The sequence below is a fragment of the Anastrepha ludens genome, chromosome 4 (genome assembly GCF_028408465.1).
Source record: "Anastrepha ludens isolate Willacy chromosome 4, idAnaLude1.1, whole genome shotgun sequence".
NCBI classification, from domain to species: Eukaryota; Metazoa; Arthropoda; class Insecta; order Diptera; family Tephritidae; genus Anastrepha; species Anastrepha ludens.
This window is the reverse complement of record NC_071500.1, coordinates 26,258,496-26,281,551: the sequence shown is the minus strand read 5'-3', so window position 1 is coordinate 26,281,551 and position 23,056 is coordinate 26,258,496. Positions and strand designations below refer to the sequence as shown.

Sequence of the window (23,056 nt, the reverse complement as noted above, 5' to 3'; positions counted from 1 at the left end):
GTTGACTTCAAAGAGGCATAATTTATTCAGTGAGCAGTGTAATTTGTCGGCAATCTTTATAAATTAGCGAAAGATGCTGAATCAGACATATGCATCTAGAACCATTTTTTACATTGGCATTAAAAAAGTGGTAGAAACTTTGCTCTGAGCATTGCCGAACATTTACATCAGCAGTGGCCATCAAATGATCGCTTAAATGACTGTTACTGTTCTTATAGGGGTCCACGTAAGTGTGTATGCCTAAGTGTTGCATGGTGCATGCCGCAACTGAATACTGCACTTGCCACGCGAATACGTGTTGTACAGGTTCTTTGGCATTCATTTCTTTTAGCCTCGCGTCTCTCTTGTGCACGCTGCGACATGCCCACAGCCATTTACATGCAAGCGTACGTATTTATTTCCTGTTCGTGGGACACCTTTTGCGACTGCGACTTCACTACAATTGGTTCGTTGCTTTGTTGATTGTTGTTCCTTTTTTTTGGTTTTTGGTTTTCCATTTCGCTTTCATCAAACCTGACCTAAATTCAATCAGATGCATATATCTCGAATTGTGTGCCTGAGTACGAGCGAAGGGCACGGAGCGCACGGGCAGACTAAGAAGTTGCATAGTGAACTACCTGTTTATTTATTTTTATTTTTTTCATGTTTTTGTTGTTGTTGACTAACAAGGTCAACATGAATTCAAAGTCATCTTCCTCTCCACACTGGCCTGGGCGTCCATTCACCGTGTACGTACGTTTATATATATTTTTACTGAGCCTATAATAAAAAAGTATCTCATTGTTTGTATGTCACACAGGTATGTAACAAGTGCGCATGCAGATGCAGAGCTAACAACACTAACATCGCTTAAAAATTCAATCTGTACATATGTAATTATTTTTCGTAGTTAGTTTTCTTTTGTCCATCTTTTATTCAATCCATTGCTATTTATTAGCCGTTTATGCAAATTTACGTAATTATTTAAATTCGTTCATGTGTACTCGTACATACAGACACAGCCACGGATGATGAATGAGAAATGTGCGAACGTTATTTTTAGCAATAATTTACCGAATTTTTTTTAGTCATCTAAAACCAAAAGGTGCCACTCTCCAATTAGTTTATTTTTTTACACGTTTTTTATTATTACTTTTTGTTGATATTTTTTGTTTCTTTTTAGGCCATTCAACAATCGTTCCTAATTATGCTTACAATGCGTCTTCGGCAGTTGTTGTTGCGTTTGTTGGCGTTATTGACTTGTGTTGTTGTTGTAGCTGCTCCATTTGTATCAATTTGTTAATTCCACCGTTAAATTGGCCATTCGGTCATGTTTTGATTTCGATGACTAAAATCGTTGCCATCGTAAATATTTCACTCTCATTCACAAAAAAAGAAGAAACAAAGAAGGAAATAGAAAGACGTAATACTGTCAACTTTTTTTACGAGATAAACAATATTGGTATTTTTTCTTTTTATTTCATTTTTGTATTCCACATATGGGGAGTAACCAAAACCTTCTGTTTTCCTTATAAAGTTCCGTCTTTTTTATGTCAAAGATTTTGGTTGAAAATATTTATATTGAAGGTGTATTAAATAAGATGTGTTTGACAACTCAGCGGACTATATTGACATAAAATACAGGGTGGCGCAAAATTAATCATCCAATTTTGTTTTGAATAAAAAAACTATTTTCCTACAGTTTGTTCGTACGGGAGGTGGGTTCGCTTACCAGCTTCGTCTGGCATTAGTTGGAAAATAATGCGCGACGTTGGCGCTTTTTTCTAAAGGCATTTGAATTTACAATTTCTGAATGAAATTCTAATGCCCATATTTGTACTATTTGATTTGTTGTAGTTGTGAAGGTTTAGCGATTCGAAATAATTCGGGTGTGGATTACGAACGATGACTATGCTGCGTTTGCGTCAACCGCCTTGTCTTGCTGCTGAAATTCATCAGATTTTTAATGTCAGCGCCAGCTATATCAGCAGGCGCAGCTAAGAAGTAAGAGCCAAGATGCCTGGATATTAGCCGCGCCAGAGCAGGGCAGCTAAGGAGAAGTGGCTGAGATGATTGTACATCATCCTCTATACATCCAGCGCAATAAGGACTCGAAGTGATTCCAAGTCTCACAGCATGCATTTCTCGTGCATAGTGACCTATGAGAAAACTCACGAGATTTGAGAGCGGATATTTTGTCAACCTCAGAAGCTCGCCCGAGCGCTGACGGTCCACACGTGGCCAGAAGGATTTCGCGACCTTACAAGTTTGTGTACTTTCCCAATGCTCGTTAAGTTGGCGCGATGCCCATCTTTCCAGGAGCAGACCGCAGGTAGTCAGGGAGATCCCAATTCTCTCCCTTCGCGGGGAAATCACCTCACATGTCCCTTGTCTGGCCAGCTCATCCGCCTCACAGTTTCCCGCAATGTCGCTGTGACCAGGAACCCAGATGAGGCTTATGTCAAAGAATTCGGTCGAAAGTGAGGTCAAGCATTCTTTAACCAGTTTCGAATGCACCGTCACTGACCAGAGGGCCCTTATTGCCACTTGGCTGTCAGAGTAAGTATTTACTTTCTTGACTGTTAGTACGCATGTGAGCATCCATGCCTCCATGATTGCGGCTACCTCTACCTGGAACACACTGCAGTGGTCCAGTAACCTGAATTTGAGTTTGATGGGGAGCTCCTCGCAAAAGACTCCTCCGCCAGCCTTTCCTTCCAACTTCGATCCATCCGTGAATAAGTTCACCAGGCCCTGCCCCCAAGTATAGCCCCCCGTCCACTCTTCCCTTGACGTAATATGAGTGGAGAAGGTTCCGGTTATACTAAACGAGGGTATACACTGATCCGTAGACAGAGAGATGAACTCGGAATTTCTAAGGATGCTTGAGTGTCCATAAGTGAGTTTGAGTTTATAGCCTGAGCCCCTCAATCTGAGTCGTTCGAGGCGCCCCACTGATTCCAATGAGTGCTGACCTCTGAACTCTCTCCAGCTTCTTCACCAATGTCGTCTTCTCTAGTGAGTCCCACCAGACAATGACTCCATATAAAAAGATAGGCTTTACAATAGTATTATATAGCCAAAAAACAACTCTAGGCGAAAGGCCCCATCTTTTGCCAATTTCGCCCTTGCACCCATACAAGACGATTGTTGCCTTCCTCACTTTTTCCACAATATTGGGCTTCCATGTAAGCTCGCTGTCAAGGATAGTAACTAGGTACTTCACCTTGTCAGAAAGCATCAGAGGAGCGCACCCTAGTGAGGGAAGGGGAGATCTGGGTATTTTATATTTCTTCGTAAATAGGTCGAGCTCCGTCTTAAGAGGATTCACCGACAGGCCTCAATCCGTTGCCCATCTAACTACTACGTTCAGATATCCCTGCATCAAACTTTTCCAAACTTTTTAGATATTTTTTAGCAGCTAAATTTTAATCCACAAGTAAATATATTATTCGAAAAAATGTAACTGGTATTTAGAAATTGTTTTGTTTTTTTATTTATTTTTTTCCTCCCTATTCACTCCTCTCGGGGGCATAGGGCCTCGACAAGACTCGTCCATCATACACAGTTCTGTGTTGCTAGTTTCGCACCGTCCCATGGGATGTCAACATCTGCTAGTTCGCGCAGGATCGAACTTCTCCAAGTGCTTTTTGGTCGACCGCGATCTCTGCTCTCTTCCGGGTTCCAGTTCAGTGCCATCCTCGTGATGCTATCTGGTGGTTTCCTCAGTGTGTGACCTATCCATCGCCACTTTCTGCGTTTGATTTGCCTAAGAATGGGTTCCTCGTTCATTAATATCCATAATGCGTCGTTACTGATGGTGTTTGGACAGAATATTCTACAGATGATGCGGAGGCATTTGTTAATGAAGGATTGTAGGCTCTATGTGATAGTGTTAGAGACCAGCCATGTTTCGCTTCCGTAAAACAATACTGTCTTTACGAATGAGCCGAATATTCTGGAGATTTGCGAACTGCTCCATACCGTATGCATTCGACCGAATGTCGCCCTTGCTTTGTTTAGCCTGCAGTTTACATCTTCATCTGCTCCACCATCTACCGTGATGATGCAGCCGAGGTAACAAAGCTTTCAACGAATTCCACCGGACATCCGTCAACCAATATCTGCTTTGCGTTATTGTGGTTAACTCTCATAGCCTTCGTCTTGGCGATGTTGACCTCCAGTCCGACAGTGCGTGCCAGCGTGACCACTCGTCCACCTTGGCTGGCATCTCAGAGAGTTTGTGAGAGAGGAGGCAGATGTCTACACCAATACTTGGGTCCTGAAGATGACTCTATACAATACCTCTTTTGTGCAGATTCAATTGGCTCATGACGTAGGCGTAGAGAAGGGGCGACAGGGGACAACCTTGCCTTACGCCTGCGTTGGTAGTGAATGGATTTTTGATAAAAAATTTTACAGTATTTTAAACTTATCTTATCAAAGGTAAAGTGACGAAATTTCAAAATATTTGTAAAATTATAGAGCAAAATTGTGTGCAATACAATAATTTTATGTAAATTAAACTAAGAAAATTAGATCAATAAAATTGTTGGAAGTTCAAAATTATCAACATATTATAAATTTTAAGACTTCAAGTCCTCAACAACAGCGATGTATATATATACTAAAGCAGCAAAAATATTCTAAATATTCATAAAATATTTCAAAAATATTCGTAAAAATTTTGGCTGATAAATTTTTGCGATTTTGTCTAAGCAAGTTTTCTAAAGGATTTCTAAAAGTTCAAATAAAAAACAAATTTTTAATTTAAAAATTCTTAAATTTTGTAACCTTAACCAATCCAAAGTAAAGCAAGAAATTCCAAAATAGTTGTAAAAATGTTTGGCAAATTCGCAAAAATGTTTAAAGGTGAAATTTTTTAGACACAGAAATTTTGTTGAAATTATTTTAAATATATATGAGACAAAATTAAAAACAAACGAGTGATGGAAGTCTTTACCTTTGACCTTTACGCGCTCCATTGCTTGTGTTGGTATACAGCAGCAGCCTAGCAAAAATGATGATTGACGTACGATGTCATTTGCAAAAATTATAAATTTTCCAATAGCGTGATTAATTTTGCACTACCTTGTAAAGGGTCTATCAAAAGTAGCGCTTAGATGTCAGTAGTGAATAATTCCTAGACGGTCCCTTTTTTATTTATTTATAGCAGTTAGAAAAGTTTACAAAACTTAAAGCTAATTGTAAAAAGGCGATAGCTATGATTTCTAAGATCTTAAGATATGCTATGAGTTTAAAATTAAGTAGTTAATTAGTTTAAGGTTATATTAGATTGAATGTCTATTAATACGTTAAATTAATGTGTTCTACTTATATACATATGTATAAGTAGCTACACTTGTGAATTTACGTTTTCATATACGTTGATACAGGTTGGATAGTTTTAGGAAGGTAAGGATTTTGTGCATATTTTCTAAGTTCGGGTTGGAGAGAAGGTGAGAAGGTTTGTCTTTATTGAAGATTTGTGTTCGTAGTTGTGTTACAGAAGGACAAGTATCGAGGATTTGTTCTGGGGTAGCGTTGAGTTAGTCTGGCACATGGTGCATAATGGTATGACGGCACTGAGACATTAGAAGACGAGCCTATAGCATGAAGCTGGCTACAAATATGGTGGACCCAGACGTGGGTGAATAGTATTGGTCCATTTAATGGACACCATTCTGGGCCTTCCCGAAGTAATGCAAGGTAGTTCCGGGAAGAGAGTCTCCCCAGAAGATGAGGAGGGATTGTTTTAGTAGCTACACCATGCGACACAGTTGACGACGGTCGCTGTAAGTACGAAGGCATTTTAAACCTTCCTCACCCACCACAAAACACAAAAAAAAAAAAAAATGGTGCATAATGGGGAAGTGTTTCGGTCTATAAGGTATGCATTTGTGAGCTTGGTGTGACCTAATCGTAATTTTAAAATTGTTGTTTCGTCCAATCTGGTAAGTGAATTTTGAGCGTTTTTTAAGTAATAGCAGTTTATGTGTTGTTTTTGGTAAACTCGTTGATACCAATTAGAAGCTTGTGATATCAGGTTATGATGTTGTGCCTGGTGTGTGCTTTTTAAGAAGTGGTTGATATCTTTTATGCTGACGTTGTTGGTAGTAATGAATGGATGTCGAGATGCTTCTTTGACAGCTTGGTCCGGTCATTACCAACAATGCCGGAGTGTCCCGGTATCCAGACCAATTTAATTTTAGGATTGTGTTTGATCAGGAGTGATCTTATATTGTACGGGTATGTGTCGCAGTTGTTTATACTTAATATTGATTTGACGAGCGAGAGTGAAATCGAGCGTATTATGAATTTTCCTCTTTTTTTTAACTAGTAGCTTAATTGCTTCTAAAATGGCAATGATTTCTGCTGATAAAACAGAGGCAAAGGGTGGCAGAATGCCAGTATAGTGGAGTCGGTAGTTATAGCGTAGGTAGTGTGGCAAGTAGCCAGATGTGATTTTTCAACCATGGATATTTAGACTATGCAACGCGTTAAAATTATTGAAACTTATTATGAAAATACTCGAACTTTAAGAACAACATATGGCTAATTTTGGAATTTTTTTGGTCCGAATGAGTAGACGATTCAAAGGTTGATGAAAAAAGTTCAAGAAACTGGTTCTGTTGAAGATAGAAAAAGGACTGGCAGTACAAAAACTGGACGTTCTGTAGTGCAAAGTGCTATCGTTTTCAACAATTAGGCATTCTCGAATCGACTGTTAGGGTGATCTTAACCTGCAGATGTGCTTGGAGTGGGCAAATCCAAAATTCAGCATCTCCACTTTTTCCAGACTGTGTTAAATGAACTTTAAAATATGCTTCAGAGTAGTCTGTTTGACTTCGGAGTTTGTTAGATGCATTTCAATGAATACTAACTTTACATAAGCCGGTTTTCACATTTTTTTTTTTTTTTAAGATCTGACGAGATTTGTAAAAGTTACGCCATCTTAAGTGAATTTACCTCTGAACGTGTTTTCGATTCTTTATATTTAGTTTTAAAAATGGATTGGACTTTACAACAACAAGTTTGTATTGAATTTTGCATTAAAAATGGATTCAATAGTGCGACACCAAGGCCCGACCAGCCCAAGCTAAAATTAGAGCACGTTCATTCTCTTACAGAGCTGTCTGATGTGGGGTTGGGATTAATACTACGCTTCATAAGAGCCACAAAATGGTTCCACTAAGGAAGGTAGATGATGTTCCCGTGTAGCACAGTGGTATCACAACGGACCTGTAGGTCTAAGTGAGTTGATCGTGCTGACTGACTACCACAATAACCTAACCTAACCTTTTCTAAAATTTTAAAAGCACGTCTCGCATAAAGAATTTATGCGAAACATAGTGTAAAATTTGTAATTTTTTTTTAAGTTTTGTACTATGTGCTGCCTGGTTGATATTTATCGTTTCACTTTTATTTATTTTTTTGTTTTTGTTTATCGTTTCATGGTCTGTCAATATAACTTCTTTTTGTTTTTGTTGGTTTTTGTATTTTATGTTACGTATTCTGCGTGAGAACTTATTTTTTATTAATGCACCAACAATAATCGAACTGATTGCATATTAAATAATTAATCGAATGTGTTTCAAATATTTTTTTATCATTTGCAGCATTTAGTAAAAAAACAAAAACAAAACTAAAAACCGAAATGGCTATGTTAACGCAACGGCTGAGCAAATAAACTTTAGCATTAAGGTCAACAGTCGATAAAGCAAATAAAAAACATATAAAAGATGTAACAAAAATTAGACAAAATATGAACACTAATTTGGTCACAAATTTAAATTTTAACTGCATATGTATGTATGTATTCGATGATGACAATGCCTACCATTATCGATTATGCTAATTGGGAACTATTAAATTTTTAAGTGCTACTATGACTCAGTTTCAAAATGCAGTTTGTGATTTTTGGGTAAAAAAAAAAATTTTAATTAATTGAAAATAAAAGCTTTGTATATAAACAACAAAACAAGAAAATGGCGTCACAGATTAGGCTGGCCTTCCCAGTCGCCAGACGCCAACCCCATTGCAAATGTGTGGGGAAATATGAAAACGCGCCTTGCTGGAAGACCAGTCCATGATTTAAAGAAACTCGTGCGTCAAGTTCGCAAAATCTAGTACTGTTTGTCAACGAACTACGCAGAAAAGCTGGTTCAAAGCGTGAATTAGATGCCAGGCTATACTCAACAACGAATGATACTACACGGCTTATTGAGTAATTGCGACTCGTACTTTTGTAGGTACATCCGTTCATGTAAAAAAAATTTAAATATATATATTTTATACTTCATGAATAATCGCCGTTCCTGTTTTCTGACACAGACTTACAGTGCGGCCGATTCCCGAAAAGCTGGCCAAAACTCAAAAAATTAAGTACAATAATTGATTCAAAATTTCTTACTCGGGGGTTGTCGGGGTCGCTGATTACGAATTTGATCTTAAAATTTTGAAAATCCACCCCTTTCCACCCCTATTGGCCACCCCCTCACGTGAAATAGCGTATATTCAAGAACATAATCAAGATGCATGTAAATTTATATGTTTTCGTGGTCGCAAGGTAGCAAGTGGTAGCAGCTGAATCTTGTTTTATTCAGTAACCATTACTTTTTTGAGTAACCTTTAATGGGTTTCAAAGCAGCATATGACGGCGTTGTATTACTATACAGTTTGAAAACTCAAATTTTATAAAAAAAATTGCAAAAAATGTATCTACGTATTGCTACAGCTAAAAATTTTTTGTCGAGGTATTGATATGTACTAAAGATTTCTCGTATTTTACTAACCTTCCGAAGATGATTCCATTTGGTTTTGTTCAATTTACTCCATTACAAAATCTTTCAAATGTGTACAACTTTCACTATTCATCGACAGTAATACGATGCTCAAACGAAGGCCATGTTGCGACTGAAAATACAGAGGATACTTAGGGTACAGGACGTTGCTATGAACGGTTTTCACTGCTCAAGGCATTACTGTAGCCAACCCAAAGACAAAAAAACTCTATCTAGAAATTTTTTTTTTCGACTTTTTGCCAGCTTTTTGGGAATCGGCCGCACTGTGAGACTGTATGTATGTAGGTTGGTAAATCGGAGTTGTTGTCGCTGAGGACAATGGCTCACGTAGGCCAAAAATAAAGATCACATTAAAGAGATAATGGTGGTGGTGTAGGCGTTGTCTGTGTGACACCAGCACCATACAGCTCAGACAAAATTTTTACAAAAGATGTCATTTTGATACACCACTTCTAGAACCACTAGTCGAACCATCTTGATTTCACTATGAATCTGCTTATGTCATCTATTCTTTTTTTGCAATTTCTTTCAAGTTAAACAGCGAAATTTCCACCAGCATTCTATGTCGTAGAGCACCCAGGCTTGGACGTTTACTCAGAAAGACGGTTTCCTTTTCATTTCGCTTAATTGCAGTTACTTCATCTATCATTGTACGGCCAGCCCATCTTGCATGGTCTCAAAAAGGCCAGTGGCCGGTTATTGTTGAAGAAATTTTGGAGATGTTTGTTCGTGGCTTTCTAAACAACTAGTCAGTTCTGGATTTGTTGAAGTTGGTCCACGTTTGTTTAGTCATTTTGCCGTGTATCCTTGTTAGTCCATCCCTCAACGGCGTGCTTCTGGAATAGCTAGAAGATCTGCCTTTTGCGCACAATTGCGGGGACAGCCTCTTCAGATTAGTCATAGGCTGCCTCCTGTCTTGCCTTTCAAAATGAGAGTGATGTCCGTCATACGCGCTAAAACATTAAGTTCTTCTTTGCAATGTCTGGCGATTTTTGAATTGATTGATAATATATACGCACACACCCTTTTTGGGTGTTTCGCCGAGCTCTTCCTAATATTTGTGGCGTGCGTTTTGATATTGTTCCACAAATGGATGTACCTACAGTTTCAAGCCGATTCCGAACGGCAGATATTTTTTATGAGAAGCTTTTTCATGGCACAGATACACTCGGAGGTTTGCCATTGTCTGCCGAGGGACGACCGTTTTAGTTAGATGCATTCTGATAAACAGTTATATGCACTCATCCCCCTTGCTGAACTATCCAAGCTCCAGCCTCTAAGCTCTCATCAGGCACGTTTACCTGGAAATCCGACGGAACGTATGTGCCTTGTTTCGATCTTTCACCATGTACGAATATTTATAAATTCTCTGCTAATAAATTTCTAAATAATAATGCAAATAGCATACGAAATACCTTACTTTCCTTAGAGAATCTGCTTTTCTTGCAAGTTCATCTGGAATACAGTTTCGCTCTATATTCCATTTACCACGGGCCCTAGTAAGGGAGATTCTGCTCTGCAAGGGAGATTCTGCCTGGAATTCTAATTGTTGCGTGGCTATCACTAAATGCACTATGAGTGCATTAACTTCTGGCTGTTCTGTTCGAGATGCGTCACAGCCCTCATTATCGCTGATACTTCAGCCTGAAGGGCACTGCAGTAAGCAAAAAAAGAAGAGCTTAGTGGTGGGCTGTGCAAAAAGACGTCATCCCAACTCTGTCATAAAGCTTTTAACACATTGTATAAACGGCTACATTATCAGGTGGGGGGCCAGTAAAATTGTCATAAAAATATAGATATCGCTTTTGATATGCATTTTACCAGTAAAATCTTATTAATTACTGAAATAAGTTGTAGTAGCCAGTAAATTTTTATTGATTACTGAAAAAATAGTAGTTATCAGTAAAATTTTACTCATTATTGAAAAAAAAAAATTTAAATATCACCAACAACGCAAATCTAAAGGGTATAACAAAGTGTTCAAATATTTTAATAATATGCGCCGGGCAATGATTCCACAGCTATTAAATTTTATTAGAGAAAAACGAAGAAGAGAAGGAAAAGAATGTGTAAGAACAAGGTTGTCACTGCTTTTGAAATATGAGATGATGATTTGCAGTTATGCGTTGATAATTACCTTTTACGTTTTTTTTTTTGTCAAGCCACATGAATGTCAGAACTTCAAAATAAAAATATTTATCAGGTCCTTAAACGGTGTTTGAGAATTTTACATAGTAAGTCAGAGATAGTATCAGGAGAAAGAGCGCCAGAAAGCTTTCTGTGCCTCTATCGAGATTCTTCTAAACTTAGCCGTATTTTGTCCAAAGACCATTCAAGGGCTTCTCGGCTCAAGAAACCAGATGGTGCTTGTTATTACCGGAAGAAAGAGAGCAGGAGAGATTTCTGTTCCTCCATCGAATCTACCAGAGATTCTGCTTGATTTAGCCGTATTTTGTCCAAAGACCATTCAAGGGCTTCTTGGGTCAAGAAACCAGATGGTCCTTGGATTTCTACGGTGGAAAAATCTGTGGTACTTTTTTAAATGCTCATTTTCCGGGATGCAGCTAACACGATATACATATATGCTGGGAGAATCCGGCGGATCCGCTACAACCAATTCACCGATTTAATACTAACAATAGAGAAGATTCCAGGGGCGATCAAACCATTTTCACGTTTCACATATCTGACAGGATCGTCCTAAGATGTTACAGGAAATTCTTGATATTATTCTACCATCGTTTGTGGAAATGTTCAAAGCGTGTTTAAGCCTAGGCTATATCCCAAAAAATCCAGGAAACTTTTTTAGAGTCGTCTTCACACCATACATAGGCAGGAGGGGACATGAAATTGAAAATTGAAATTTGAAAAGGTCGAGCCAAGGCGCACCAGGAGATTTGGTGGCTCCTAAAACACTCAGGCTAAAAAGCCCATTGTATTCAAAGCTTTGGTAAGAGGGTGGATAGTCAAGGAGGGAAGGAGAAAAGTATCAGAGAAAGAGATAGGAAAGAATAGTGACAGAGATAGAGATAATTAGTCCCGTGAGCATTTTCCAGATTCTTTGGCAAATCTGTAAATCCAGTTTTAGAAAACGAATATTACTCATTCTCACGACATCGGAACCCAAACCTCGTAGCCTTGCTCTAGCAAAGGCAGGACACTCACTGAGAAAGTGTTCAGTGCTATCCGCCTCCTCCAAGCAAGACAGGCACATTGGGTCGTCAATGATTCCATTGGTGGTCATATGTTGACCCCATGTGTCCTGTAATAATACCTTCGACAGTTTTCTGTTCGGACTTGTCACAAAACACTTTGCAATTCTGCAGCGTTCTAGACCGAGAGAGGGACTGAGAGAGGAAACATGAATGGCATTTGGACTGTGTCCTAACTCGATAAGGAAGCGCTAACAGGATTCTGGATGAATGACCATTTCAACCAACCAACAAAAATTACTACAAAATTTACTGCTTACTGCAATTTTGTCAGTCAAGGCTCAAATCGTATCATCCGTTCAAGGATCAAAAACCATACGAAAGAAAACTACGTAATGCATCAGTCGTATTAGCTGAATGGCATTACAAGGTCCGCCACTCGAAGTGTAACCAATTAAAAAGGCCATAAATTTAATTTATGGAAATAATATAAAATTAAGAATCAATTTACTTTTGCTCGATATGACCACCTTTTGCCTTAACTATGGCCTTGAATCAAAACGAATCGCAAGCTGCCCGAATGTAATTAACTTTCAGTTATTTTGGACCACTCGCGGACAATAGCTTTTTTCAGCACCTTGAGACCGGAGAGTCTTTTAATTCGTACCTTGCTGTCCAAAATGGCATAAAAAAAATAATCTATCGGATCCGCATCTGGTGAATTTGATAGCCATTGTGTGAACGTTATGAAGCTCGGAACGTTGTTTTTTAACCATTCGTGGTTCACTCGTGCTTTGTGAGACTGTCCTGTTGTCCTGTTGAAACGTCCATGGTCTGGCACCGAATTATTTGTCTGTCCACGGCTTCATAGTAACCTTCAGAATACTTTCCCGATAATATTTCACATTTACCTTGACGCAGGCTCGTTGAAAGCAATTGGAGAGCGCCCATCTGCGGTTACAGTGGCCCAAACCATTACTTGCGGCGGGTTCTGCCTCTTAGTTGCCAATGGATGACTCAGATTCTCGTATGAACGGTCGGTCAAATAAACCCTATCGTTTTAGGAGTTTAAGAATCGCTCAATTTGAAAAATTTTCTCGTCAGAAAACACAATTTTCGGAAATTTATCGCTTTCGGCCAAGCGAAGAAGTTGCTCTCTCAAGTCTAACTTGTTGCTGCTTTGGTGTGAGATTATGCGACTTTTGGACTCGTAAGGCTTGACTTTGAGATCGTTTTTCAGTATGCGGCGGATACTATGTTCAGATATTTTCAGTTCTTTCGCCACTTGATTGGCACTTCGCCGGGATTTCGCTCAAGTCGCTTCTTCACTTTTTGAACCATTTCACGTGCGGTTGCAGTCTTTTAATGACCACCCCCATGACGTATGAATAATGCAATCACACTATTACGTTTGAAATCCATTGCTGATTTTCCCTTTTCGCGTTTACTCTCGCCAAATTGCTTTCATCCGCTTGTAATACAATACTCTGGACTGTCATTTAGCCAACTAACAGACAGCGAGAGGTCTAAAGTTGGTTACACTCCGAGTGCCGGACCCTGTATTACATACCATAATTTATTTTTAGTTCTCAGTAGTTCTAGTGATGCATATTTTCTCTAAAATAAGACTCTGATCTGGTGTTGCTATGGATCAAATTGGTCTCTGCGTGGTTTTGGTGAGCCAGTTAACCTAACCTTTCCTAGCCAATTTGCCATTCCTAAAGCCCGAAAGACTTCGAAGATCTCTACTATACAACAGAAAAATGCTTGATACCTCTTTAGCTCGTCCATAAACTTTAGTATAATTCAATAATCTGGAATCCATTCTGTAACTCTCATGCTGATAGAACTCAGTGAGTCATACGTAGCTTAATTCGTTTTGATCTTCCACCACTTCATTTTAGTAATCGCGTCCTATCTTACAGTACCCATTGCCTGCTCGTAGATCAGAAACCTCTTTCGAATAGAGCCATTCAATAACTAATGATGATATTCTTATAATGTTACGAGTATTAATGGTTTAGTTGACTGATCAATACTTCATGAGCCGATAAGCTTCAATGTACCTAGTTTTGTTTTATTTAAATTTAATTACTTTAATTTTGCCCCTATTACTAGAGCATTCATTGAGCTTAATGAAATCTATAGCTCCTATGATCTCCATTTTGCTATGCCTAGACCTCTGTTTGTCTCTAAGTTTAGATCTTTTCATTTATAACAAATCACTTGTAATTAGTCACTAAGAAATTACAATTTCGCTCTTCTGCACTTCTAGTCTGTAAGGCCTTGAAAGTATATCCTTAATTGAAAAGAAATGAAATGAAACAACCTTTATTGCTGGAAAATACTTATTACGGAGAACAAGTATTCCTGCCCCATTCAAGATATACCGATAACGATAGAGGTGCCATTCGATATCAGGTGATTGTACTTTTCTGCTTGTTTAGTATTTGCGTTGGCAAATCTTTATTCTCTGCATTCCCTCGGTTACCTCGGACTACTTTTTCTTTTTTCCTTAATAGGTTATGAACTTATAAGCTAACTCCACACAAAACTATCGGTTTTACCTGCACTTTAATTTCATTTTATGTATATCTGCCATCCCTAGTTAAATTAGCACACACCTTTTCCGCCTTCTTAGAAAAAGCATACAGCTATCGAGTTTTTATGACTAAGCCCCTTGTCAATTTTGGTTTTAATTAATTAGCCGCTAACTTATGAATAAATAAAAACAAAACTTTGCGATTACCCGTCAAAAAGGTAGGGATGCTGATATCTTTTTGAAAAATTACCGCCTGTATACCTGCTAATGGGAGCCACCGCAAAAGACAAATTGTTACGAAGCAATGAAATTTGTGCTTATATGTATATATGTATTTATATGGACATATGAATTCCATAAAATATTAATAGTTGTACGAGGATCGCTCAAAAAGTACTAATTTTTCATGTCAAGTGACACATGTGACTTAAATCGGACGTCGCAAATTGCCATTCGAAATTCCGTGCTGGTTCAGGGATGACTTTTTACTTTCATTTTTTATGTCAAAAATGCGATTAAATAAAATCAAAGTTGTGCAGGAAACATTTCTCGTATGTAGGTTTCAGAGCATAGGAAAATAAGGGGAAATCAAATTGCCCCTGAGCTTGCCGGGAAAAGGTCGACAGAACCGGTTTTCGTTGTCCTCATCACAGACATCGGTGTCTCCTTGACCGTTGTTAAAGGCAAACTGCCCAATTTCTTTCATAAAAAAGCGCAAGACAGATAGAGTTCATTTAAACGTGTGCTATCTCCAAAATACTTTGGCTTCAGTATGACTGAAGCAGGATGCTTAAAGTGCTGGGGATCCTCCGCCATTCAATTTCCTAACTCATAATTTGAGTTCACCGGTTCCTGGATGATCAGAACCCATACGGAGAAGCTTTGACTTTCGTACAAACCCCATTGTAGAAGCTGCGGGGGTCCTGCAGAAGAAGAGACTGTTGAACACTTTATTTGCAAATGTCCGGGTTTGGCGGCTAGATTCTTGAGGTTCCTTAGTGTGGCTTTTTGGGTATATCCTGGTGGTTTTCTTTCCATTAAGTTTTATAATCTGTCGATGGTTGTGGTCTACAATATGGTATCAAAACGGCATCCTGGGGCTTGTAGTGTACCTGTGGTACTCTTGCCATCTAACCTACATACCTACCTACCTAACTGAGCACCAACGTCCGTAATTTACACCGATCGTAGTTGATTTTCTCCTGTTTTAAAATTATTTTAGAATCTACTCCGCAATTTCACTTAACTCGCGATCCCAACTCGAATAACAAAAAATTTTAGTTTTCAAATACATATATGGCATCTTTTGTTTTTATTGCTTTTATTAGGCCATGGAACCGCTCTCCAACCGCTACCGATGACCACAATCCTGTAATTGAAGTCTTCTGATGAAGTTGAGTACCTTATCAGAATTTTTGTTCGATATCAGTCATTGATTTGGAATCGCCCCACCTAGATTTGTGAGTCTTCCCCTTGCGAGAGTCACACAATCGCAGAAGATATGATCTGGAGTTCAATCGTCCAGCTTGCAAAAACTGCAAGTGCCTTCTTGCTAATCCTGATTTTCCGAAAATTCCGATTCCGAAAACCACAATGACCAGTACAGAATCTAGGGAGTGTTTGTAAAACCTTTCTATCCAGATTTAGAAGCCGTAAATTGGCTGGCCCTTGGATTTTAAATAAAGTGTCTAATTTTGCTAGACAGTCCGCCTGTTCGATGCCGTCATGAACTTTAAGTTCTGGTACTCAGGGATGCAAATTCAGAAACAGATTTAAAGTTGAAAACGAGGAGTTTACGCTTATGACATTCAAGTATGTAGATGTAATAAAAAAAATGCAATGTGATGAACTGAAAATGAGCCTTGTTATATTTTTAACTCCGATTTTTGAGTCAAATTTTCCGGAATCGTATTTCTTAGTACCTACCCATAATGAATTTCTGGCTTGAGAAGAGAGAAGTAATTAAAAAATGCATACATAATTTGACAAAAATGGATTAAAAACGACGAGATGTTGTTTTTGTTGTAGTAGCAGTTTACTAACCCTCCCAATGCGGTGTAGTCACCGATCGTCTTCGTTTAACTCTTCTAACGGTAGGCCCCACAAACGTGCTGTTTCGACAGGTTTGTTCGAGAGGGAGAGGGGTTATAGGTGAGTAAGTTTGAGAGGGCATGTGAATAGCTGGTTAGTATCGTACGGCGTGCCTTCACATGCTGTACATATATTGAGTACGTCGGGGTCGATTCTGGATGAGTAGGAGATTAACCTGCTACCCTAACCAGAACGTAATTGGGCCAAAGTTACGCGAGGCAGATTCGTCCGACAACGGAGGGAGTTGATGAGAATCTCCCGATGAATGTCGTTTAATGTCCGTCTTTATACTGTCCGGCTACGTAATTGTAGTTGTGTTTTGTCCTGGATCTCGTCAGTGTAAAGTAGGTCTGTCTAGTGCACCATACCTCGAAAACGGCGAGATCGTTTGGACTGACTCAGAGCGATATGTATTATTTAAAAACATGCATCTTCTTTGAAGATACGTTGACTTATTGGTCAACCCTCGTATAGTATCCATACCCTGCAAAAAATGTATATTCAAATTACTCATATTTGTTTAAAGTAAATTTTTGGCCTGCTAAATATGCAACTTTACATTGAGAAAATATACATTTTTTTCAGTACCAAAACCAAAAAGACGCGAAATAAATAATTAACACTTCTCATGGCATTGCCGTGTAAACTTCTCTAGCTGTTTGGTTTTGAGACAATACTGGTTTCCGAAGAACAATTTGACTAGAATTTTTCCGTAAAATATCCCGTATATATCAGCTTTTTAAGCTAATGGCTATGAAAATTAATATAAATCGCTCAAAATTTTGCCTTCACAGTGGGAACACAGAAGTATTCAAAAATTGGTCGAATTATAAAACAATAAAACACCAAACCTCTTCAGGCTAGGTTTATAATAATCTCAATCCAAGACAGAGTAGACCTTGAACATGCTTTGCATTATGAATGCACCGTTACCTTTTTATATAGCTAAATGTCTACCAAAAAGGTTTCTAACCCTAGCAAAATAATAGCTTCTGACAACAAAAAATAAATAATACCAGACTGGTTGCCTAATTGCTACTAAATTGAAGGTGACGAGATCCTCATCAACAGGAGGTAATTCATATTTATCGTTAGGAAGATAAACTCAAAATGGAGAAACCGATCTGGTGAATTAAGGGCACTAGGAAGGTAAAAGTGCAGCAAGAAGGGCATTCAAGGATCAGTTAAGGCTGATACAAGAGTCTTAACTCGATCTCATCAGCCTCAGTTAGAACTGTATGTTGAGACAGAATACCAAACAAGACGTTTTTACAAAATTTTGGTGTAAATATCCGGCCTTTTCAAAGTGCAAATTCAAACATGAGAAGATGGTTTATTTAGGATTTAGTGTACGATTACATGACTAAGTTTTTCAAGAGGGGCTTAACAATGTTCCATTCATACACATACAAACGCAACCTTAAAGTTGTTTTTATGATCTGGCAATATGATCTGGTGGCCGGTGGTGATGGTAGAAAATGTACAGACAAACTCGTTTGTTTGTCCGGCGGCAATGCTAAGAAAAACGTTATAAATTCAATGAACTCCAAAAGTATACTGTTTTATTTTGCATATAGCCAGGCTTATATACATTCACACATACTTAATTCTAAAGGTTTTAATTCTAATTTGGTCCCCTTAATCACCTGATGTTCAAGGATGTGGTCAAAAAGGGCGCATATAATATGACCAAACATCTCGGGCCCGTTGAAATGTATTTCAAGCAGGTAGTACAGCTATTTTATGAACTGGTCGACGTAAGATTCCTCTTGAAGTTTTAACATCGACGACTCTAATGCGATTATCACTGCCAGCAATGCACTTAATGATACGTCCCATAGTCCATCGCTGTGGAGGTGTGTTCTCGTCTTGGATAATCACTAGCAATCCTTCGAATACATTAGGATTACCACTCGTCCATTTGGTCCGCGCTTGCAAGCTGTTTATATATTCATGTGACCATCTTCGCCAAAACTACTGTTTGATCGCAACAGTGCGAGCCCATTTGCTAATATGATCCATGTTGGTGCACATTTCCTCTCGCTCTGGGATTGCTTTAAGAGAGCTGCCTATTAAAAAATGGCCTGGAGTCAGTGCTTCAAGGTCGTTTGGGTCTGATGACAAAGGTGAAATTGGCCGTGAATTTAGTATCGCTTCGATAGAAATCATCACTGTGTTCAGTTCCTCAAAGGTAAGGCGACCATTCGCCACACTGCGGTTCAAAAGGCCCTTTGCTGATTTCACAGCGGCCTCCCATAGGCTTCCAAAATGCGGAGCCCTATGGGGAATAGAGTGGAAATTTATAAACTGATTAGTACAATAATTTATAATTGACTCTTGATGTTTTTGATAAAATAAAAACATTTTCAACTCTTGAAGTTTTCTGCTGGCACCTACAAAATTAGTCGCGTTATCGCAGTATATATCAGTTGGTAATCCTCGCTTGCCGATCATACGCTTCAGTGCGGCCAGAAATGCATCTGTTGACAAGTCAGATACTATTTCTATGTGCACTGCCTTCGTTGAGAAGCACACAAATATGGCTATATAAGTTTTGTATGGTCCTTTGCCTCGAATGCGCAGGTATGTTTCAATTGGTCCGCAAAAGTCTATACCACACCGTGCGAACGGTCTTAATGGCGTAAGACGTGATACAGGAAGATTGCCCATCGTCTGTTGAAATAATTTCGGCTTATATCTTACACAATGTATGCAAGATCTCACAATGCGACGTGCCACATCTCTTGCGTTTATGACCCAGAATTGAAGACGTAGTAATGTCACCAGTGCTTTAGCACCTGCATGGTAATGAGTGATGTGTAAATGTCGAATATAGAGCTCCACGAAGTGGCATTTTCCTGGCAATAAGATAGGGTGTTTATGAAAATCTGCCAAATCTGCTAGCTCAAGACGCCCACCCACTAGTAGTATACGAAAGCCACCATAAATCTGCAGAAGCGGGTTGAGAAATTTAAGTTGCCCAGATATTGTTTTGTTTTGGTTGATCAGCCGTATTTCGTCAGCGAAGTGTTGTTGTTGCACATTCCAAACAATGCACCACAGCGCTTGCTTCAAATCTTGAGGCGATAGAGTTCCTTTGTCTAGGTGAGTTTCAAGCGGTCTGCTTGTTAATTGATGAAAACGAAATAGCCAGGCTACAACTCGTAAGCAATGATTGTATGTACTGTTTCTCTCAAGCACCTTCAAAATGTAGTTTTCTTCGATGACTACTTTAAAAGCTGACTTACATTTTTCTCGAGAAACTTCTTCCATATCGAGTTGGCCACATTGATTGCTGGGCCAGTTTTCGGATTCAAGTTGTAAGAATGATGGTCCTGAAAACCAAATTGAACTGCTTAGTTCAAGTGCAGTACAGTCTCGTGACACGATATCAGCCGGGTTGCACTTTGTTGGGACATGCCGCCAACTTACATCTGCCGTGAGATCTTGAATCTCTGACACTCGATTACCGACGAATGTTGATAGGGTAGCTGAGTGCAGTTCAAGCCAATGCAGCACAATTTGTGAATCAGTCCGCAGAAACACAGTGGTGTTGGCGTTGAATAGAGGTTTTATTTTTGCTAGTAGACGTGCCAACAGCAAGGCGCCACACAACTCGAGTTTAGGTAACGATTGCTTCTTAATTGGAGCTACACGCGACTTGGCAGTCAAACGGGTGATAGTAGGTTTGCCTTCTGTTGATTTCGAGCGAAGATAAATAGCACAGCCATAGGCTCGAATAGACGAATCACAAAACCCATGAATTTGTAAAGAGTTGTGATTTGTTTCTTGTAATATGATCTTTGCAGTAATAATAACCGGAGCGAGAAGTCCCAAAGGATCGAAAAGCGCTGATGCAATAGATAAGATTGATCTCTTGGTTCCACGTCCATTCACAGGTTGTTTCGACTGAAAAGAAAATAAGAAAATATCTCGTATTTGGTCCCATTTTATACCTAAAGTGCTCGTTGTAAAGAGCGGACGCCGTACCATATGTTACCGTGTTTAACTGGTAAGTGCGTATTTCATCGTGGGGCGTACTTCTCCATAAGATGTATTGGAATTTGCGATCATTTTTATCCACCAAAATTTGTCTATACATCTTTACGATATCAGCAGTAAGTGTGTAACGGTATAATCGAAACCGTAGTAGCAAGATATATAAATCGTTCTGCAGAGTAGGCCCCACAGCAAGAATATCGTTGAGTGATCTTTGGGTTGTACTCTTGCTGGAGGCATCAAATACTACCCTGAGCTTAGTTGTTGTGCTAGTTGGCTTCAGGACATAATGATGAGGCACATAGTAATGTGGATTATCGAAATCCACCCTTTTAACGATGCTCATATGCCCAAGGCGGGAATACTCTTCCATAAATGCGATGTATCTTTGGTGAAGGTCAGGACAGCGTGTTATACGCCGCTCCTGAGCAACAAATCTTCGAAGTGCAGTTGCGTACGACTGGCCAAGACAATGAGGGGCCTCTTTAAACGGTAGCTTGACAACAACTCTCCCCTCGATGTTACTCTGCACGGTTTGCATGTAACTTTGTTCACAATTCCTTTGCTCAGTGGTCCACATGTCTGCCTTTGATGGTTCATTGTTGTTTCACAAATGGAGGGACCTACACTTTTAAGCCGACTTCGAACGGCAGACGGTTTTATATTAGGAGCTTTTTTATGGCAGAAATACACTCGGAGGTTTGCCATTGCCTGCCGAGGGGCGACCGCTATTAGAAAAAAATGTTTCTTTATTTTGGTGTTTCAACGAGATTCGAACCGACGTTCTCTCTCTGAATTCCGAATGGTAATCACGCACTAACCCATTCGGCTACGGCGGCCGCCGAATAGTCTCTGCAAAAATTTTGTTACGTTCTGCGGTGTCCAAGTTCCTTTTTTCATCTGCTGTATTATACAAGTAGGCCTATGTGAGAAATATGCAGGAATTTGTCAGGAAGGCATCAATTTGGACTAGCCAGTTTTTTTTCCTGCAGGGAAAAATTCCTGTGTTCAAAATTAAAAATTCATCTAACCATTTAGATGGCGTTAGCAGTTAAGGGGGAAAATAAAGAAAATTTTTATAAAATTCGAAAACTAACTGAACCAGAAGAAAAGAAAAATTCCCCAGTTTTTGAACTCACAAAGCGACAATAAAGCTTTTATACGAAAGAGAAACATAAGCAGGAATACTATATGCAGTTTAGGAGTTGGAAATGAGCTACATACAATGGTCGACACTATCCAATTATCTTTTGGTCTTAATTTGATTTTATTTATTCGGTTTTTGCCTTTGTCTTTCGTTGTTCTCGTATTTCTTCTCCCGAAAGATGCAAGCAAATTCACCTATTCACTGGAATACTTCGAAAGGAAAACAAAAAAAACTGAACTATTTGCTAGTATAAAAGCATCAGTGGACGATTGGACACTTACTCATTCTCGTCTGTACTCTCAAAGCAGAAGCATTCATTTCAGCAGCACAAACCGTAGCAGAAAACAACAAAATGAGCAACGCAGTAAGTGACAGGATTGCCTCATACATATACATTTGTATTATACTTCTTTTATGAATGAAACACTTTACGTGCTCTATGTCATCCGAATTATTTGCAGACCAACAACTCCATCGTCATCGCTCTCGTCTTCGCCATTGTGTTCTGTTGCTGCCACAACTTCGCACAAGCGCGTCCTAATCACGATGCCGCTGCTGAGACGCGTCACTTCAAAAGCGAACTAAAAGATGATGGCAGCTATAAATATCAGTTTGAGACTTCGAATGGTATCGGTGCTAGTGAATCAGGTGTTGGTGGTTACCATGCGAGCGGCCATTCAGCCTATTACGCACCAGATGGTAAATTAATTCAATTGAGCTACACCGCCGATGAGCATGGCTTCCATCCGACTGGGGAACACTTACCGACACCACCACCTGTACCAGAGGCTATTCTCAAATCACTTGAATACATTCGCGCTCATCCCCACGAAGATGAATACAAAGGTGCCAGCGGACAAGCTCACTCTTCATATCATGGCAATAAAAAATTCTAAGCGAATTGGTTGATAAGATTTTACATATGTATAGATGTACATACACGCATACATATGTATTATAAATATATTGCATATGACTTTTTTTACATTCCTTGCATGTGCATATAAGTTATTTTTTTATGGTTATGTTTTTTGTAAAATTTGTTGATTAAGAAGATTTTAGTGAAAAACTAGAAATATGTAAATAAGCTTTGCTAAAAAATTCTTCAGAAGAACGAAATAAAGCGACAAATTCGTAAAAACTCTATTTCTTTCATCAAACGTAAGAAAACTCAATTATTTGAAGAAGTAGTTCACGCTAAAGCTCATAAAATCCACACTTTGATTAACGCCTCTAAAGCAACGTAATTGAGTCAGGTCGCATGAGTTAAGTTCAACTGACTGTGAAAAAAAATAGTTAGTAGGAGGTAAGCAAAACTCATTGAGATCTCAGGAGAAAAAAA

The 23,056-nt window shown here is 39.0% G+C and overlaps 1 protein-coding gene across 1 annotated transcript; it reads left to right on the top strand.

Moving 5' to 3' along the window:
- Window positions 1–22,051: 22,051 nt before the first annotated feature.
- Window positions 22,052–22,643, top strand: LOC128861351 (pupal cuticle protein Edg-78E-like). The gene is made up of 2 exons (XM_054099437.1): window positions 22,052–22,078; window positions 22,176–22,643. The coding sequence occupies exons 1-2, from the start codon at window positions 22,067–22,069 to the stop codon at window positions 22,608–22,610; spliced, it is 447 nt and encodes a 148-aa protein (XP_053955412.1). The 5' UTR covers window positions 22,052–22,066; the 3' UTR covers window positions 22,611–22,643.
- The last annotated feature ends 413 nt before the right edge of the window (window positions 22,644–23,056 follow it).